Source organism: Calidris pugnax, unplaced genomic scaffold, assembly GCF_001431845.1.
Source record: "Calidris pugnax isolate Ruff unplaced genomic scaffold, ASM143184v1 scaffold179, whole genome shotgun sequence".
Lineage (NCBI taxonomy): Eukaryota > Metazoa > Chordata > Aves > Charadriiformes > Scolopacidae > Calidris > Calidris pugnax.
The window spans coordinates 2344722-2365974 of NW_015090948.1; the positions used below are offsets into that span (position 1 = coordinate 2344722).

General features: G+C 46.2%; 1 protein-coding gene across 1 annotated transcript in view; it reads left to right on the forward strand.

Annotated features, from left to right (window-relative positions):
- Nucleotides 1–20528, forward strand: part of ERBB4 (erb-b2 receptor tyrosine kinase 4) — a 416629-nt gene extending 396101 nt beyond the window's left edge. Inside the window, exons 26-28 of the mRNA XM_014951952.1 lie at nucleotides 8207–8254; nucleotides 9215–9506; nucleotides 12110–20528. Of these exons, the coding sequence (XP_014807438.1) occupies nucleotides 8207–8254; nucleotides 9215–9506; nucleotides 12110–12546 (777 nt within the window). The 3' untranslated portion in view covers nucleotides 12547–20528. The remainder of the gene's footprint in view (nucleotides 1–8206; nucleotides 8255–9214; nucleotides 9507–12109) is intronic.
- Nucleotides 20529–21253: the final 725 nt, after the last annotated feature.

The following is a 21253-nucleotide window of genomic DNA, read 5'->3' on the forward strand; positions in this document are numbered from 1 at the left end:
CCAGTAAAAGCACAGGAAATACTCCGTGCAATATTTAGATATGTTGTTTCCTATACCAATATGCCAACATTATTGAGCATGTTTTGTTTGTGATATATACCATTTACTGTTCAGAGTCCAGACTAAATTGCTCTTACAAAGCTGTAGTTGTATTTGGGCATCCCACTACGTGTGGACTGCTGTAAAAGAGTTTCCAAGTCTGAAAGCAGACAGCTGTTAGGAGAGAATATTGTGCAAGAGAAAGTTGAAATGACTCATCTGAAGCTATGGAGTGAGTCAAGACTGAGCTGAACCCAGGTCACCAGTGAAACATCCATATTGATACTGAACTAGTTCAGGGATGTCTTAAACCCACCGTACTGCCAGGACGTGACCTGGCACATCCGGATGGTATAGGCAGCCTGTGTGAGCTGAATTAGAGCTCAAGCTGCCTGCAAATCTCACCCCTCTTTTGACAAACAGCAACCAGAAAAAACTTACTCCTTGATTCTTCTATTTATTTATTTTTCCCTCCCTGATCTAAGCTGGATGTTTTGTGTCTTGATTGAGGAAGGAGCAGTCATCAGAGACTAGAGCAAACACTTCAGTTAACACAGGATGGTGCTTACATTCTTTTCCGTACTTGTGTGTCAACATTCAAGTTTAAATGTTTAGACACGTCTTGAGAAAGGGTAATGCTGGAAAAGGGACTGGGACATCATTTCCAATAGAGATTCATTGATCCTCACTGGAACTTTATGGCCATTGAACTAAGGGCATTGTAAATCCTTGCGTAGCTGCTGTCCACAACCTGTGTATATTATTCCTACCTTTTATTTCTGTTGTTGAATAACAGGCTCCACTCTCCTCTCACTGGAAAAATGTATGTCTTGTCTTGCTACGTTAGCTCAGGTGGGCTGCATTGCCATGTGTGTGCCTGCAATAAGTGATGTGAGAGACACACACACACATATCCCAAACAGCCACGTTGAAGATGTGCATCTTCAACGTGCTGTGGTTGTATTTCAGAGGATGTGCATCTTCAACGTGCTGTGGTTGTATTTCTGCATGCTGAAATGATGTGGGATGCCAGCAAGGACCCATGACACTTGGCAGTGGTGCTAATGGGAGCTTTTCTTCATAGTCCTAGAGGAGAGTGCCCAGTGGGGAAGGAAGTTTTCTTCAGTAGGGTCAGGGGCCCAGGATAAACAGAAGAGAGAACATGAGGAATGCTAGACTTGTGTCAGGTGCTGCCAGCCGTAGGGACAGATATGCTTTAACTGTAACGGCCCAGGGGGGGTGTCTAATCCCTTCTTTTTATATATGGTCCTGTTCTGAGCAGGGCCTAGGACCAGAAATCTCCAGAGGTCTGCAGATCCTTCTAGCTATTACTATACAAACAGCATTTCATTTCTATTTAACATTACACAGCAACCTCGTGGTACACGTTTTGGTTTTTTTTTTTCCCCTTTGATTTTTGTCTCAGACATGTTTGCTGTGGGCTCTCTGAAGCAAGGCAGAGTAAGCTGTTAGCTCTGTGGTCAGAGGGAAGCAGGACTGCTCCTGAGCAGAGGTGGCTGCTCTCCTGGGGTGGTCTTTCCTATTTGAATTTCAGTTCAGATCAATTGTAAATACCAGGCTGCTCCCTTGAAATGCAGCTGGAGTTTGCTCGGGGCTGACGGGACAGCTCTGTGTTATGTGCTCTGCCTGCAGCCCCGCCAGAGCATCCCAAACGTATTATTCAGATCCACTCACATAAATCAGCTGCCCTTCTTCCCAGAAAACTGCTGAAATCTTGGTGCTTGCAGCAAGATCTGCTCAGCCGGGTATGTTAGGAGGCTGCAGTTTGGTGACTCAAGTCCGGATGCTCACTTGGTTTCAAATCAGGTAAACAGTTTCTAGGGGAAGGAGAAAGTGAGATCTCTGGGGACACACAGCCCAGGACTGAACTTGTACAAAGAAGTGTTGAGAGCCTGATCAAAACAGATAATCACTGAGTTGCCTGAAGGATGGACCATGAGACACCCCTGAACAGGACGTGTGAGGAGCATCCCAGTGAGAAGATGGGAGTCTTTTACTCCTACTGTATGGTTTGGTGCTTTTTGCATATGAGAGCAGAAGGAGAATGAAAGGGAATTGGGTTTTCATGTGGATAAGAGCAGTATCAGGGTTCAATTGTGTGTATACATTGATGTTGGCAGAACCTTGCTTTTAGTGAAGAAAAATCTTTCAGTCCCACGAGCTTAGCAGGCTGCTTAAGAACAAGAAACAGTAATAATTATGCACCCTATTGAATGTGTGTACACATCTCGGTGGGTGACAAGGAAAACCAGCTAGTGCAGCAGCAAGGGTGCTGCTGGGAGCCTGTGGCAGCAAGCAAAGCAAGGGGGTACCAGATCATGCTGTAAAATACAGCTTTATTTATTTTCAAATTGGTGATAGTCCTGTACCACCCGTAGTCCCACAGCAGCATCACATCACTGGGTACCTTCAGCGTCTCTTCCACCTGAAATCTGCTGTGGGTGCAGCTTTGAAGGCAGCTGTGGTCACTGGAGGGCTGGTGTGGCATGAGTTCCAGGGGGAGGAACACAGCTCTGGGTGCTGTACTCCAGGCGTGACGCTAGACCCAAATGAAAAGAGACAAGGCAGACACACATTCACATAACTAACATAAATATGAGCGGCAGGACCCAACAAGGCTTTGATTTCATTACAGTTTAACATGCAGCCAGAAAATATTATGTCCCCGCTATAAAGGGGGAGATATTTACCTTTGGGAGATTTTAGAAGCAAGGCATTGGAAAATGAAATTAATGAATAGAAAGCAATAACACAAGCCAATATTCACAAAATTGTTGTATATTTCTCTTTTATCAAGGCTCATTTTACACAAACGTTAGCGGTTATAATGGCTGATATGTCACTGGTGTTTAATACCAAAGGGCTTCTAAAAAGGCTTTAGGGGACATTTGCTTGGTTTTTATCTTTTCTCCCTGATGTTTGTGCCTAAAATTTAATCATGTGATATAAAGAATTAAATCTCTGGCATCTCTGGTTAGAGCTGCTCATGGGCAGTTAAAAAGGCTGGGCTCCTTCTGGAGGATGCTTCGAGTTTAAACGTCGATGGATGTGTGCTCTCCAGAGCTGATGGGTATAATGCATATTACACTATCAAAAGGGGGTGATTATTTATTAATTTTAATCTTTTTTTTTTCTGGTATGCAAGTTGAGATTTTTTAAGTAGATATATTTAGTGTGGTCTTTGAGCAACCGGCCTCTGAAGTCTCTATCCATCTCAACAAGCTGGAGATCTTGATCATTCAGGTCAGAATTTCAGGATCAGAAACCCAAAAACCTAGATCTTCTCAGGAAAGGAACATCAGCTCTTTTTTCCCAAGGTAGTATTTAAGATGTAAAGACAACAATAACAAAAAAAATCAACAAAGCAAATTGGATTGCATATACAAACCAAGCTATTTAAGTTTCACTTGGTAAAGTCTTAAGTGTATTTTCTGCTTACAGTATGATTCATGTCCTGACCAATAAGAGTTGGCTGGGCCTTTCAGTACTTATCTTGGAAACCTAAAAAATGATGACATCACATTGCAATTAGGTAATTTAAAGACTTTTAAACAATTACATCACACTTTCGGTCCCACTAATTGGCACCACAGCTGTTTTCTTTGCCTCCTTCTTTTGGAATAGCAGCCACAGGGTATTAACTCACGGGGAAAAACAGTAAAGAATTAAAAAAGCATGCAGACACCAGTGGTTTGGAGAAGAGCCAAGCTGTAAGGTTCACTGTGAAGGGGGTTGCAAGGCAGCTATGTTTAGTGCAGAGCTAAAGGGGAAGAATGAAGAAAATACCATTCCTGTGATCGGAGTTGGCAGATCACAGGCTGGGGAGGATCTTGTCAGCAAAAATAGCAATAAATACATTAATGCTGGTCCATTCTCTCCTGACATCTTGGAGCAGGGCTATTCTAAGAGGGCCTGTTATTATGTTGTTATAGTTGCATAGTATGTATTTAAATGTTAGAGTCACAGCCAAGGAGATCTAAAGATAGGACGGTGGGTTTAGCCTTTTGTGATGAGGGTGCAGCAGAGCATGCCCACTGATAGATAATGTGGCCAGCCTTGAAAAATATTTTTTTAGGTTGCTAATCATCTAAATATTTACTGGCAGAGGAGTATAGCCCTGTGTACTGAAGCCAAGTCCGTTAACAAAAGACTTGCTCTTCTGAGTTACCCTTAGGAGGTCACTGTGGGCTGCGAATTAAAAGTAGTTCCAGACAGCTCTCCTCTTATTCATCCAGAATCAATGAACCACAAGTTGAAATTCATGAGAGCACCTCTGTGAAAATAGAAAGATGTAAAGTAAAGGTGTGTAATATAGCACAGTGTAGTACCGAATAGAAAAGGAGTGGTTACAGTCACTGGCTTAGTGTCTGTGAAAAGCATCAGCAGTGAACTCCAATATTCTGCATATAATACTAACACAGCATTGCTGCAGTTCTTTTCACTCTCGCACAGTCTGGAGGGCTGTAGCCACCTTGGAAACCCAAAGAAGCAAACCTCCTCTTGGGAGTCTCGCAGCCTGCGGGCGGGAGGGAAGGAAGCTGGGGAGCTTTACAAGGAGGTAGAGGATTCCCAGCAGAGCTTTGGATTCTTCACTGTTAAGAGAGTTGACTCTCTGCAGCCACCACTTTGTATCTCTTCTCTGGATCCTACCTGTAATCATCAGTTTGCCTAAATCTCCACCACCATCCATGGACCATAGCTTACTACTTGCCTGTCTTCATTCTTTCAGTCTTTTTGGAGTTTACTGAAAGCTTCCCTGAATTCAAGTAAATATGAGATCAGAAGGCAAGGAGAAGGCAGATTAAGTCTCCTGCAGTGCAACATCCTATAGCCATCAGTAGGACTTCAAAGTAGCATCTGGCAGGCGCAGGGGATGGTTTTTAGCCATTTGTCTGACACGTTCTAGGTTGTATCCTGTCCATATGTTATTACAAGGTGACAGTAAATGTGTGGAACAAAAGAAAGGAAAGGTGAAGGAGTTCGCAGAGGATCTGACCCCCACAATCAGAGCATCTTCAGTTTCCACAGTGCTCCCTGTTCAAAGGGACCTCCCTAGTTATCCCACACAGGCATCTTGCAGAAGAGTGCTGAGTTAGAAGCTTGCTGCATAATCTGTATCCAGATGTGTATTGGGGACCTTGATGTCTGCTCCCTTTAAAAAAACCCCAGAAGTAATCTCAAGTAAAGTATCTTCTCTTCCCTCCTCTGTTATGATGTTCCCTCTCAAGTGTGATCGTCTCAGCTGGGCAACTGCTGGCTTTGTTTTTTCCTTCCCTGCTTGTGAACCTTTCTTGGCTGTTGTTCTTCTGGATACGAGTGTGCTTGTCCTGAATAAGAGAGAGACCACACACAGACGGGGCAGCACTGAAGTTACCAGGCTGGTCCAGCCAAGCCCTCTGCCCCCTCTTCCTGTACTGCCTTAGACAAGCACTTTCTTTGCTCCCTTCTCTGGCTGTCAGCAGCCACAGCTGGGGCAGAGAGGCCAAAGCTGCTTCCCAGGCCTAAGGCTTAAGTTTAAGCTCTGCTTTTCAAACGTAATGAGCTCCTTGGCAAATGCTCAGTGAAATTGGTCCTTGTTGGCCCAGGCTTTGCTGGTGTCTCAGCCCTGTTACCCGTGCACGGAGCCCTCTGAGCTCCCAGGGGCTGCACGAGACAGAGCTCTGCTGCTTGTGCTAAGGGTGGACCAGTGGCTGCTCGGCTCCCACTGCACCAGCTGCACCAGGCCTACATTTGGCCATTTGATTTGAGAGCGAATTGCTGACAGCAGAGGAGATTCAAGTTCAACTCCAGCCTCTAGAGAAGCTGCTGTTTCAGTTCTTTCAGACTGTATTTTGTCCTTGTGCCTCACGTTTCTCCCTGTCACATTTAGATCCTATTACCGTCTCTCCCTTCCTACTCAGCCTCCTGTCACGTGCCAATCCTTTCTCCCTCCCTGCACCTTAAAGCCTCTCTCGCTTGCCGTTGTCCTCTATTCCTTTGCCAGCCACTGTTCCCTGGCTCCTGACCATCCCTGCTGCCAGCTCCTCCAGCACCACTTTCCTTGCAAGCCTCTCATCTCCTTTCCAGCCTGCTCAGACTGCCATTCCCTCCTCCTCCTCCTCCAACTGGCAGGAGAGTCACCAAGGCCACGGGATAGATCTTCTCCTGTGTTTCCATCCAGCACCTAATTTCCTGGGGAAAAAAAACCGACTACAAAGTCCTGCTCAAGCAGATGGACAATTCAACTAACAAAGGTTTCCTTGCACTTCTGTAGTTTGCAAGCTGGAGACGTTTTAGGTAATAACTTGGCTAAATGTGGATGAATTTTCTTGGAGATGGAGAAGAGTCCATCTCTAACTGTGGCTCATCACCACATTTGCACCTTAAACACAAGGTGCTAGATCTGAGTAACAAAATGGCTGCAGGGATATCTCAAATAGGAGGAGACAGGCATATTTTTGATCACCAGAAAAGGGTCTTCAGACAGGGCAGTGTGTGTTTTAAAGTAAGTTTATGTTTGTTTTTAAGGTTTTTCTTGATCGGGTATTTTCCTTAAACACAAAACAATTCCATTATAAAGTAAGATATTTAACATTGAGCATCATCTACATCCTAATGTTTTGGTAAGAAGTTCATAGGGAAAAGATGGGCTGTAGAACATCCAGCCCTTACTATGTAAGGATGCAGGTTGTCTTGTCTTCTAATTTTTCTGTTTCTTGGTGTGGATATGTTTTTGAAACAGATTTTGATGAATGAGATCTCTTCTAAAGTGGGATATTCTCGGTGAGATTAGGCTTTGGTTTTCCTTGTAATTGTCTCAAATTTACACCTCCTTTTTTCAAATCCTGACTTTTTCTTTCCCTCAACTGGGAGATAAGGGAAATATAGTAAAGGTATCGAAACAAAATAAGGAAGTAATTATGCAGAACGGAACTTGTAGTCTCAAAAATAACATTTTGGGAGAAGAAAACCAAATTAAAAAATACAGAGTTCTTTGTTTCAATTTTATTTTCCTCCAAAACCCAGCTTTTCCTCAATTGAAAACAGGCTGGTTTTGAGTAGCAGTAATAGTATAAATGCAGCTGCCGTGCTGGTGGTGTTACAGGAGTTCAGGCTCCACAGGGAAGTGCAAGATGGTTCCAGAAACCAATATCAAAATGAAGATCTCTGCATGAGTACTTCGATGTACAGCCTTTAGACTTCTCGGTAAAACCCCTTAGCTTGTGGTACAGAGGTGACATTAGAAGGGTGGTACATGTTGAGAGCAGGACCATGGCATGTTGAAGTCTTGAAATCCAGCAGGTGCTGTGCAATTTGGGTTTACCAAAGCCTCGGGACTGTTTCTCCTGTGATACCTCGCCTAGCTGTGACAGACTAATGACAGTCCTGCATCCTCCTGCCTTCCCAGTTCTCCCTCTCCTGCTTTGACCCTGGGAAAGGAAGTGGCTTGAAGCTAGATGGCTTTCTGCACTTCTCCTGCCCTGTGTTTCCTTTAAAGTTGAGTGCACCCTCTGTCATTCTTTCTAGACAATCTACCTTTCCAAAAATTAGACACGAGGCTTTTGCAGGATACACGACTGTCAGCAGGTGTAACATGGCATTTGCCCTTACCCAGCCAGAGGAACTCAGTAGCCCTCCCTGAGACTGGTGGGGCACACAGCTTGTTGATGTTGGTGAGACATTTGCCATGATTGAATTCTTTGAATTTTGGATTCAGTTAGGAAATCTAACTGAAGTGCATGTTTCTCCCCATTAGCTCATACAGCTCATGTGACTTGTTTCATTCATGTGACCTCTTACTGCGTATCCATCATTCCATTTTTCTTTCCTATTAGAGTGAAATTGGACACAGCCCTCCTCCTGCCTACACCCCTATGTCAGGAGTAAGTATTTCACATTCAACCTTCATCCTTTAGGTTTTCCTCCTTCCTTCACTACGTGTTTTCTGTTTCAAACCCTCTTTTTTTTTTTCCTACATAAATGACACAAAAGCCATTAGTGAACAGAGTGTGTATGTAAGCAACCAAATAGTCAGGATCTCTACACTCAGCCTGGATTTGTGTGCAAGCTCCATGGACCCACACCCAAAATTCTGCCAACTTTTCTTGAAAAGGCTTTTAGGTAACAGGCTTGGATGAATCTGTAAATTTTTCCTTCCTATTTGTAGGTCATGATGTCGAAATTTCCTTGCACGCCCTTGCTGACAAGCAAAATGGTAGGTTGAGTTGAACCACTGAGTTGAGGTATCAATGCAAACACAGTTCACCAGCCTGAAATTTCCTTTGCCAGGAAGGGTAGTGATAGGACAAGGGGAAACGGTTTTAAATTGGAAGAAAAAAGATTCAGATTAGATATCAGAAAGAAATTTTTTACTATGAGGGTGGTGAGACACTGGAACAGGTTGCCCAGGGAAGTTGTGGATGCCCCATCCCTGGAAGTGTTCAAGGCCAGGCTGGATGTGGCCTTGAGCAACCTGGTCTGGTGGGAGGTGTCCCTGCCCGTGGCAGGGGGGTTGGAACTAGATGATCTTTGAGGTCCCTTCCAACCCAAACCATTCTATGATTCTATGATTCTATGAAATGCACTCCCTGATGGGATTACATAGTGTTTGGGTGACCGTGTGATTGTCACTGCAGGACACCCTAAATGTAGGCCTCCCAGGAGCAGACAAGAGTTCAGAGATGATAACGTCCTCTATCCCCAGTCCTCTTTGCAGAAGGAGGTTTCCCTAGCATGAGGTTTAAGGGCTTTGTTTAGAAGTCAGGGGAGATTACTAAAGTAATAGAAGAGGAGATATGTGTTTTCCTTGCTGTGCATATCCAGCCTCCACATGTCTAGGTAGGAGACAAGTTCTCCTGCCCCATGTCTAGCCCCACGGCCAGCCCGGAGCAGCCAGCACGCTTCCCCGCTCCCCTCACCGCACCAATGGTGCCTCCCCAGGAGGTGAAGGTGGCTCAGCACCAGCGGGCACACAGGTGCTTTGCTGGTCCACAGCAGAGCCTGTGCTGCTGGAAACACAGGAGTCTGCAGGGTGGACAAGGCTTCACCTGCCCAGTGAAATGCATCATTGAGCAAGTGTGGCAGGAAAGGCACGGGAGCCGCAGAGATGACTTGCTGTTGAGTCTCCTCTCCCTTCAGAGCCTCCTTTCTCATGCTGCCTTTTCTTTTTCAACAGAACCAGTTTGTGTACAGAGATGGTGGCTACGCTGCAGAAGTGCCCATGCCCTACAGAGCTCCTGGCTGCATAATACCAGAGGCCCCAGTCGCTCAAGGGGCTACAGCAGAGATCTTTGAAGACACTTGCTGTAACGGCACACTACGAAAACAAGTGGCAACCCTGGCAAAAGAGGACAGCAGCACCCAGAGGTACAGCGCTGACCCCACCGTCTTCATACCTGAGCGGGTTGTCCGGGGAGAGCTGGATGAGGACGGGTACATGACACCAATGCGAGACAAACCGAAAACAGGTAAAAAATTGTCTTTTCAGAGAAGCTCATGTTCTAGTCTGACTGCATTCTCTCTTCTTCTACATCAGCAGCTTTTCACCAAAAACAGCTTTATCAAGTAACTCAACAAGGTTGAAACATTCTGACTTGGTTAATATTTCTTTGCATGGGGAGTCATTTTTCATTGCTTAATTTGCTACTTGGAGAAGCTCAAATGTGCCAAAATGTCAGGTTTGGTGATTCCCTTTTAACTTTTCTTTCTGGGAAATAGCACATAGCAATTTGTGAATGAAAAAAAAGCCAAACCCCTCTCTCTTACGCAAACACAAATCTTCACTTGTTTCCAAGAAAAGGATCTATCTTTTGCCAGCCGTAGTCTCCGCTTTGCTTTGTTTATCGATCTTCTTTATCTTCATGGCATTGTGCTTGGTAAATGTCATGTGGAACATATCACAGAACCGATACACACAGTTGGCATTTTATACCCAAGAGAAGTTTAGGATTGGAAGAACAAGATGTGCTTTAGAGAGGCCATCACTGCAAGGTGAAGTTTGCCTTGATCTGTGCCAGCTCAGAGTGCTGCACTTCCCAGTTTGCCATCATTCGTTTGTTCCTGTTTAAATAGTGACAGCAGTCACTTAGGTGTAAGGGGATGTGCCATTAGTAATTTGCTTTCAAACCTTTGCATTACCTTTAAAGAAATTAATTAATGCAAATGTAAATGCCAGTAACCACTGAGTTTCTGTCAGAACTTGGAAGAAAAGGGTAAGCCCTTTCTGTTACATGGTGGAAATAAAGGGAGTTCTCCCAAGTGGGGCTTGACCCACAGCAGCAGCGATTGTGGGAGTGCGCTCGTGGCCCCACACTTCAGCAACCACCCTTGCAATAAGAGATTTGATGCTCTGAGTTTGCTTCCATGTGAGCCCACGCGTCTCTTCACATACAGGTTCACCTTGGGGGATTCTCAGTTCTGCAGGAACTTACACACCTCACAGGTGCTACCTGAGCCCTCAGGGGTGTGGTAGTAACAGCTCAGGAGAAAGCACCTCCTTCCTTTCTCACAGGGATGTCACAGTGCTGTGAGCTGGGGTATTTAAATCAAAGCACTCTTCAGCTGTCATCGTAAAAATTAGTACGTCCCCACTTTGCTTTTGGCACAGGCAGATGTGTCGGTTCACCTCAGATTGAGTGAAGTTTCACCTGTGTTCAGAGGTACTCGCTAAGTCTTGAACTTTTGTGGTTTTGAACTTTAATAGTTTTGGCCGTGTCCTGGATAAAAAACGAGCTGAAGTGAGGACCACAGCCACCCTCTTACAACAGTCCTTACAGGCAGGACTTCTGTGGACTCTGTGTCTCCAGAGCCCATGACCAGGGCCATGCCACTGGAAATGGAGATCTTGTGGTGGCAATCCCTGTGTGGCACAGGTGGGCTGAGAGATCATCCCACACTAACGGCAGTGGCTGGGGAACCCTGTTTTGTAGGGAACCTCTAGGCCATGGGATGAAAGGCAGAATTAAGAGTGGAACTGGAAGTGATTTGATCGGATAATTTCCAGCCTTGAATGCTCTGGATGCTTTTGGCGTATCTTGCTGCAGGCCTCCCACCCCCAGTCCCTCCTGTCCCTGGCTCACCTCCGGGCCGTTCCCTTTGCAGCCCCTTGGCAGTGCCAGTGACCACCCTCCTGCCCAGGCTGCCTGGCTTTCTCTTTTGCAGTGGGACATCATTAGCAAGGCAGGACACGACACTCAATGAATCCGTTGTTCCATGGCTTGGTTGCCTGCGTGTGACCATGGGAGATACCTTACTATCTGTGTGTTTTTAACCTAGGACAGCCAGTCTCTTTATATTTCTCTTCCCTCCCCTAGCTTTCCATGCAAGCTCCATATGCCTTAAAACCTTTCTGCAATTCAGCGACAATTTTTTGCTGCGTTAGTCCAGAGAAAGTGATTTGAACCTGCTGCAAGTCCTGTTTTAGAGCAGATGGGTGGCTCTCCTGTACTCTTTCCAGGGCTCGTTTGAATCATTTTTTTCATAATGCTTGGAGGCCCTTTGTCCTTCAGGGATGGAAAGTTTTTAATCAGGCAAATTGTTGTGTTAGAAATGAAGCTGTCTTAGAAGTTAGCCCTTGGGGGATGTTTTTTGTACAGAGAGGCTTCATTAAGATTTCTATAGAGCTTTTTTGTAGGGAAAGACTGCGGAGCAGAGGGTTTGACTGATACATCCAAGGTTGCACAGAGTCAGCAACAGAGGTAGAAGTCGCTTGGCGTGTTTGGCTCTGTAGATCATCCACTGAGAGGAGGGCCAGCATCAAGCAAGGCACAAGTGAGGGCTCAGTGACAGCTGTAGTTTAGTTTGTCAGTATGTTTGATGCCACAGTTCATCTTCCAGGGTCTTCACTTTAACACATATTGTCTGTTTAGTTTGTAAATTCTTCATTTTAGCAAGTGTACGTTCAACATCATCGGCACCTGATCTCATCTGGGTTTCTAGGAATGACTGGGGTGGAGGACAAACATGTCCAAGTACTGCTTCTGGCAGAGCCTGGTAGCAACACACACATGATGCAAGCTACATGGGTGGATTGCTCCTTTTCTTTGCTCATTTATTTTTTATCTTTCCTTAGATTACCTAAACCCAGTGGAAGAGAACCCATTTGTCTCCCGACGAAAGAATGGAGATCTCCAAGCTGTGGACAACCCAGAGTATCACAATGCTCCAAACGGGCAGCCCAAAGCCGAGGATGAGTACGTGAACGAGCCATTGTACCTCAACACTTTTGCAAACACCTTGGAAAATGCCGAGTACCTGAAGAACAACTTGCCAGAGAAAGCCAAGAAGGCCTTTGACAACCCAGACTACTGGAATCACAGCCTGCCCCCACGAAGCACCCTCCAGCACCCGGACTACCTGCAAGAGTACAGCACAAAATACTTTTACAAACAGAATGGACGGATCCGGCCCATTGTGGCAGAGAATCCTGAATACCTCTCCGAGTTCTCCCTGAAGCCTGGCACTGTGCTGCCCCCGCCGCCCTACAGACACCGAAACACAGTGGTGTAGTGACCGCGGTCTTACAAAGTGGAAAGGCAACCCCTTCTAGCTGCCTCACTCCTCGCGCTCTCCTCCTCTCTCTCCCTCCCTCCCTCCCTCCCTTTTCATTCTCCCATGAGCTTCCTCTTCTTGCCAGTTCACTCATTTTTGCTGTTTCCAAGTGAAAGGATGTCTTGGAGTCGCTTGCAGTCCTTGCAGGTTGGCAGAACCTGGAAGGAAGGAAGGAAGGAGACGGAAAGAAGGCGTGTACAACCTGGCGTTCCTCACTTTCCGCAGATGTAGGGGGTCGGACAGTCAGAGAAGCCAGTGAGTACCAGTAAAGGCCAGTGGCAGTGTTGCCTGCTGTCGAGCTAGTTCGCAGCGATTCAACTCAGACACTTGTAGGGAAAGCCACAGAGAGGCTGTTTCTTGCAGCAGGAGCTGAGGAGAGTCTGTACAGCATTCCTGGAAATCTCAATGCAGTTTCCATTAGGGGGAAAAATGGACAATTTTTATATCATGTGTGATAGCATAGTAATTGAGATTGAGAATCCAATTTCTTTCTCTAACACTTTCTATCCCAGCAACTGAAAATGGCTAACCTGGCTTTTCATAATCGTTCAGATCTTCATCGTGGCTTTCCAAGAAATGATGATGTGACTTTAATATACGGCTAAACCCTTTTTCTGAGCCACACCATGATTTTTGTGCCAATTCCTTACCACAGAGACTCCAGCTCAGAACTGGTACATGACATGACCATTTTTGTATACATGCCAACATGACAAACACTTCAATCACAAAAACCCTTTCAGAAGAGAGTAACAAAACCACACCTCCAACATCTTGTTTTTGAAGCCAAAAGACAGGCCAAGAAACCAAGATTTGTAGGTAAAAAGCTTTGCTTTCCTGTTTTATACCTGCTGACTAAAGATATAAAAAGACCCAAACAAATTCTTCCCTCTTTTTCTTCTTCATGATCATGAAGGGAGTTGAGGATGCTGTCAGGCAACACTGAGGACGAGATGGAGAACCGGAGAGTTTGGTGTGGGTCACGAAGTCTCCTGGTGCTCTGTGGGGTGGTGGTGGGAAGGGTCCTTTTAAACTGGAAGACAGACACTGGACTGGAGAAAACGCACATAGCGGTTCACTGGAAAGTTAGTTTGCACTTAAGCTCAAATTTTATTTGAACTGTTTTCTGGATTTTGAATGAAGCAATATGGAAGTGACCAGCAAAATACAAATAATAATTTTAAATTAAAAAAAAAAAAAAAAAAAATTATATGTAAAGGATGACTGTGGAAATGCCAAAATGAAGCAAATCAAGTCTTTGGAACAATGTCTACCAGTTCTGACAGGCCATTGCATTGACTGCTTCAGAGAATACAGTGACAGAGCAACCAGCTCTTACTGCTGCCACGTGAAGGACAGCAGAGCAAGCCCTGAATGGGATCGGAGGAGACAAGTGTCTTGCTCTGGCTTGAAGCACAGGATGGAATACTTTTTTCTAAAAGGAGGATTACTCTGGCACAGAAGCCGGTGCCTGTGAGGTTTGAGAAGTCACAATGTGCATGACTCGCAGAGCTTTCAGTCAAAATTGTAAATAAACCAGTCTCCTTGCACTTAGTTCTGCTTTCATCAACCTCGATTTTTAGGTAGACACCCCACTGCCCACCCCCTGGCCTGCTCCTCTTTGGAAATACCTTTCAGCCAGAGTTCTGGACGTTTTTAGCAACCTGAGGCAGATGTGTAAGACCCATATGTATAAGAGCATTTGTATACCTAGTTCTCACCGAAAATCTTAAGGAACTATTAAGTACCTTTGAAGATCTGCCTATGTCTCTATCCATCAAGGCTTTTATAAAGGGGAAGAAACAATACCCAATGGATGGCAATCTTAGGTGATACAACAGTATTTCAGTTTATGCGCTTCAGTCCTGTTAAAGTCGAGATCTTTGGGGTGACCTAACCTGGCAATGAAATCAGCAACACCCAGCATTCTGGAAATGGCATCGAGCTCCTCCAGAATCCTGCCATCTGAACAGCTTGCCACCTTTAAGCAGAGGAAGGAGTAAGAAACGAGCAGTAGTTAACCCAGATCTTGATGGCTGAGGGTGAGCTTGACAAAGGTATGAAGGGATTTCAAATCTGGGTTGGTTGCAGGTGGGAAACAAATTGTGGGTGATCACTAGGTCAGAGTTGGTTCAGCTGACAGCCTGCTTCTGCATCAGGTGTGTTCAGGGCAGCTTGAACCAGCCGCGGGGCAGATATTAAACCCGTAAGCTGAGTATGTAGCTGAAGAGTCTGAAAACAGCAAGATCAAGTACATATCTTTGAAGCTGTTAAAAAGAGATGTCGGGTCAAGTGGTACCAAGGTGATCCGTGCTGGCTGCATAAAGTGACCAGCAGACCACTAAAGTGGGATAGATGGTTACAAAAAGTCATGCATCTGAGAGGCCTTGTGTCTTCCTGGTGTCCTCCCGTAACTCATCATCTCGGCAGGAGACAGAAGTGGGCATTGGGCAGGGGCAAGGGACATAGTGGGGTGGGCTGAGATCCTGGAGACCCCATTCTGGGGAAGGTTTGCTGGTGGTGGTGCTCACAGGGTGTCATTTGAAGCACAGATAAAGGTCTGCCAGGTCGGGATGCAATTGCCAAGCTGCCTGGGGACAAAGACCAGCAGAGGATTGTGGATGTCCTGATCCAGTGCAGGCACAGCCCAGGTCACGTAGGTAGGTGGTGAAAAAAAAAGGTTGATTTGTCCCTGAATGGAATTTTGTAACAGAGTAACTCCTAATGGAGAAAAAAAATAAAATCCTGGTACAGAGAGGTGGGCTCAAGGGCTGCTGGGGCAGAAACAGGCACCCCTCCAGCCCCGGGGGGGGACACTGGGATGTAGCTGCTAATGGAAGGTGAGGCCTGTTTCTGTCTCTGGTAATGAAGTAGTACCAGTGTGGGAAGTAAGCCTGTCAAGTAATCAAAATGTAAATAATTGTGGTTTTTAACAATTTAACATTTGATTTATTACAAAACTTGAATTATTTATTGATTTTGTTGACTGTGGGTGTGATACAATATGTTAAGTAGCGTAGAAATGCAGAGGTTCCTTGAAGTGGGGCAGAAGGGAAGGTCCCTCACGCTGGGGCTGCCACACGTGGGCAGGTGGGGGCCGTGCTTGTCATGTCTTGGATAGCAGAGGGATGGCAAACCAAGGGTTAACGAACACAGTAATTCGTGATGATGGAAAACTCAACAGACTACAGCCTCACAAATAGGGTTTGGGTTTTTGGGGGGTTTTTTGGGGGTTGTTTTGTTGTTGTTTTTTTTTCCCCTGAGCTTCTGGTTTGAGTTGCAGTCGCCCCAGAAGTGGTCTTTCCAAGAGCAGATGTGTTTGGTTGCTTTAATCTGCTCAGCCAGCCCGAACCCGCGAGGTTGCCTCGGTGGGTAGAGCTGCTGGCCTGGGGACAGGAAGGCGGGCACACGTGCGTGGCAAAATCACAGCAAATGTTCAACTTGATTCCGTTGTGGAAATGTACGAGGGTCAGGCTTTTAAATGAATAATCACAGGTTTGGGGAAAAAGCAGGTATTTCCACACAAACTGCATTTTGTCAGCACAAAGCAGCAGGTGAGAGCATCAGCAGAGGTATTTTGGCTGGGTGTAGTTCATTCTCTAGTTGCACACTGGTGTCTGTAGGCAGCGCTGGCAGGTTTTATGGATTTTTATAATGTGGTCTCCTGTTTGTAAATGTTTTGCTTTCCCTTATCACAGCCTGTGCCACTTGTCAAGAGCAGGTACCCGAGCGCGTGTCAGCCACTGTCCAAGGCACAAAGCAACGCGCTAAATGACAGAGAACAACAGCTTATTTTTCCCTAATCTCTTTCGGTGAGACTTGGTTTAGATGTTATTACCCACCTGAAGGTTATTTCAAACAGATGTGGATGCTGGGTCTGATTGACTTCCTGTAACATAATTGACCGAAACCAACTACTTTTTAAGTTTCAGCTCTTTTCAGATCATTCTTTTTCTGCAAAATAGCCGGGAGGGGTTCTTACACGGCCGTTTGCTGAGATGTAGCAGAGTATTTACACCTTGCTTTCCAACAGGTCATCCAACAGGTAGCAGCAGTGGGAATAAATCCCAGCACGTGTCACCAGGAGGCTCAGCCCAGAAACCCTTCCCGTTGTACAGGGAAGGCTGCCTGAACCCTAGTTTGTACCACTTTTTAATCGGTAGAAAATGCATTTCTTGGCTGCAGGAATTGTATGCAATGATCTGCCTTCATTTATTTCTGGGAGTTGGAATTTTTAAGGTCTCTTATAACCCTCTTTTATGATTAATGGGAAAATACTTTCCCTTCCCATCCCGCCGGCTGTGTTTGAAGGGCAGCTGGGGCAGGGCACTGTCCACGTGCCACCCCTCCGATACCTGTTTGCACTAAAGATTTGAGAGGGAGCTACAGGGGTACCTTTGCCCCCACCCTCAGCCACTGCTAATCCCAGCCCAGAAGCAGGCAATAAGGTACCTCGGAAAGACCAGCTTGGCCCTGACTCCCTGTGGATCAGTTCTTTCCACAGCTCGAGAGCGAGCGGGACAGCACAGGTGAAAAGCACTAGATGAGGTGAGTCAACCTAGAAATATTACTTGGGGTTGGGTGAAGGGAGGGGTGGGGCATTGAGGATAGCCCTGTATGGCACATTCATATATTAAAGAAAAAAAATTTGTCGTCTTTTTTTTTCTGGTGGGGTGTCTGTGTGGGTGTCCTGCATCATGGTGGCAACTGAAGGAATGAAGGGATTATTTGGGCTCCTTTATACCACCCAGGAGATGAGGAGGCTTCGGCCCGACTCAGAATTGGGCTGTTGGTCATGTAATCCCACGGGGTAACTGAAGGCATCTCAGGGGGAGCCCTGTGCACCCTGTGCCTGCCGACCCTTTCAGGGGGGGCACTGACAGGAAGGGGACTGACAGCGGGGGCATCGCATCGCTCACTTGTTGGGATGGAGTTTTACCCTCACTTTGCACCACTTTTCCCAGTCACATTTTGGAACTATTGAGCTCAGGTAGGTGTTCACCTGCTCTGAAGGTGGTTTAGCTTCAGGGTGGCTGGTGGGACAGAGGCTTTATCATGAACCAGAGCCCACCCTCAGGTTATTAGTCACCTCTGGCTCTTAAAGAGCACCTCAAAGGAAGCAGGATGGCCTCGAGTTCCCTTCAGCAACCACTTTTTAAAAGGTGGTGGTACATGAAGACTATTCATTTCTAGCTCTGTCACTTGCGATATTCTCCTTCCCGTGGATCTTAGACCTCTGCTGCTGACACATCAGCTCGTCTGTTGTTATAGAAAAACCTTGGATTTGGGTTCAGATTTTTTTAGACAGCCAGGGCTGTGTGGGGTGGGGTTGGTTGGCTGTAATACTCATGCTCCATCCCGTGCAAGGAGCCACGGGGCAGCCTCTGTGCAGCGTCGCTGTGTTTGCAGGATTCCCTCTCTCGCCGAGTGTTACGCAGGTACAAAAGGTCAGTTACAAATGGGGCTTTCAAATTGGGAATAAATAACAGAAATACAGGTTCCATGGTTGTAAACACAACCCTAAAATGTCCAAAAATCACTTGTCGTCTCCGTCTTTGTTTTAACTTTATTTTAGCACAGGGTTGTGTTCCTGTACCGTTGTGTGGATGAGTACGTTGTAACGCTGGTAGGCTTGTTGCTCTTGGGGAAGTTTTGGGGGGGTGAGGCTGTTGTCGGTGGTGCCGCACTGGTGGCTGCGCTCTGTTGTAGGTGTTGGATGTTGCAGAGCACCTTTTGGGGGGACACTTGTGGGCGTTGAGGTCTGACTGGTGGGGGTGGGACTTGCTGGAACTGCAGGCAGGTGCATCTCTTGACCAGCCTGAAGAGGTGCTTCCACCCAGGGCATCCTCCAGCTGGGGGTCTGTGCCCACAGACCAGGAGAAGGTGTGAAGGGGAAACCCAGGGATCTTCTCCCAATTAGGAAACACTAAGAGTCAGAACTGTTTATTTTTTCGTGGTTTTATTACTTAATTTTGAGAGAGAGCTGTGTGGACCTTGGCAGAGAGGGGCTTGAAGGGGGCTTACAGATGCCTACCATCTGTAAGGTGTTAGGCAGCGTTGAGTAATTATATCCCAGTCCTTCTCCCCACCCCACCCCCCAATAAAAAAAGCCATGAAATCGTGCCCCACAGGTGTCGTGGATGAAACCACCAGGGCCAGGGTGCATCCCGCACAGCCCCCTCCCGCTGAGGGCTGTGTCGTGGCCAGGGGGGCACACGTACACCCAGCCCTTTGCCAGCCCTTGGGTCCCAACCTCTGAGGCCTCGTAGGGAGAAAACACTGTATTGTCCATAGCACTCCGAAGACTAAACCCTTTTGGGATAACCACAGTAATAAACTGTGAATGGTATTTTATAAGTAAGTGTAGATACGTATGCCGTTCTTTTGAGGTAAGGTACTATGACATATGTAGCATAAACTGGTACTGCTGTTAAATGGGTCGATTATTAACTGAGCAGCTGTGTAAGGGGCAGCTAACTTTGAATGCACTAACCCACTGGTCCTTTGGAGAGGGGCACTGAAGGTAGTTGCTGGGTACTTGTCTTTTTATGGTGGGGTATGTTAAGAGGAAAATGCAGATCAGTCAAAACACATTTTTTTTTTAAATAGCATTTTAATGTTGGAAATTGGTACGTACTCGATACATTTTTCACTATGGTTTTAATCCTTTTTTATTTGGCCAGTTTTTGCAATTACCCCAACACTGTAAGCTGGAATTCCTGAAGAGGGAGCAGCCCTTGTGTAGGGTGGGGAAAATGCAGTCTCTTTCTGAAAACAGAGATATCCAAAATGCATTTCCTGACCGGGCAGTCTTGAGCTATTGACTTCTTTTCTTGATGAAATGACATCACTGTCCCCTCAAAAATCAAAGGCCAAGCCCCACCTGGGAGGTGATGTAGGAGCAGCACCGAGCTCTTGGATGACACTGAGCTGGTGGCCTTGGGTGGGTGGCTGCCTCCATGGGCCATGCCATGGCCCAGGGGAACCAGCCCGACCCCCTGCCGGGGGTGGGTGAGAGGCAGAGATGGGAGGGTCTGGGTTTATGCCAGTTCTCCCTGTTCTTCAAGTGCAGAGAGACAAACCAACAACACTTCTGCCTTAGGAAGTACCTTCAGAAGAAGAGAAGCATCAGGGTGTTGGGGAAGAGACTCATTTCTTGCAAAGTGATGCATTCAGAGTTAGCTGCCTTTCTGAAACAAACAAACAAAAAAAAAAATACAAAAACTACTGTATGTTACTTTGAAAATGTGAATAGTATTTTTATAGCTTGTTAAAGACACAGCTAGTTGCATTTGTAAATAAGGATAATGTTGCTTTTATTTTCCTCGTGGACACCATTATTTGGAACATAATTGTCCTTAGGGTTGATTTGTATATAGGTAATTTGCTTGTGATTTAAGCCGCTCCTCCCCTTTTCTTTCTCTCCCTTCCCACCCTCCGGTTTTGGTTAGAAGTCCCATTTTTGGCATTCTGTGTGATTCTGTGTTCTAGCACTATCGTGGTGTGTTCAGACTTTCTGCACTTGCTTACACAGTAGGGTATGCGATTGCGTGTGGCGTAACGTTCCTTTAACCTTGAGTTTCTCATATTTTAGCTACCGAGGATTATGCACTGTTAAGATACTGACCTGGGTTAATATTAGCTACATATTTGAGCATAATTTCCCTTCTTTTCACGGTTTCTCGGTTCTGTTTTCTCTTCCTCCCTCCCCGCGTGTCTGGTTCGGAGCCGGGGAGGACCCTGTGGCTCCTCTCTCTCTGTGGTTCCCTTTCCCGCCCCCGGCGGCCCCGGGGCGGCGCTTTCTCTGTCTGTCGAGGCGACACCCGGCCCCTCCCCGCGCCCGCTCCGCCCCTGGAAACGGTCTGCCTTTTGTTACATGAATCTGTCAGAAATATATTTTTAATTTAATATAAATGAAATTCAATAAAATATGAAACAAACCCCGTGTGGACGTGTCACGTTTCTTGCACTCCCAGCAGCACGCCTGCAGGGACAGTAGGGCCGAACACACACACACACATATACACACACACACATACATACATACATGGACACACACACACACAGACACACACTCTCACACACACTTCAAGGGACGTTAGGGCCTCAAACATACATGGACTCACACACACTTCAAGGGACGTTAGGGCCTAACACACACACGCACACACACTCTCACATACATACACACACGGACACACACAGACACACACACACATAGACACACTCACACACTTCCAGGGACGTTAGGGCCTCACACACACACACACATGTGCGCACACATAGCACACTCACACGCTTCCAGGGATGTTAGGGCCTAACACACACATAGAGAGACACACGCTCACACACACACATTTCCAGGGACATTAGGGCCACACGAACACATAGGCACACACTCACACACACACACAAACACACACTACCAGGGACGTTAGGGCCTAACACACACACATGCGCACACACACAAAGACACACACGGACACATACACATAGACACACACACACTTCCAGGGACATTACAGCCTAACACACACACGCACACACACACTCTCATACACATACACACACACTCACACACACAAAATCTCATACACACACACTCATACACACTCTCTCATACACATACGCACACATACACACTCTCATACACACACACATACAC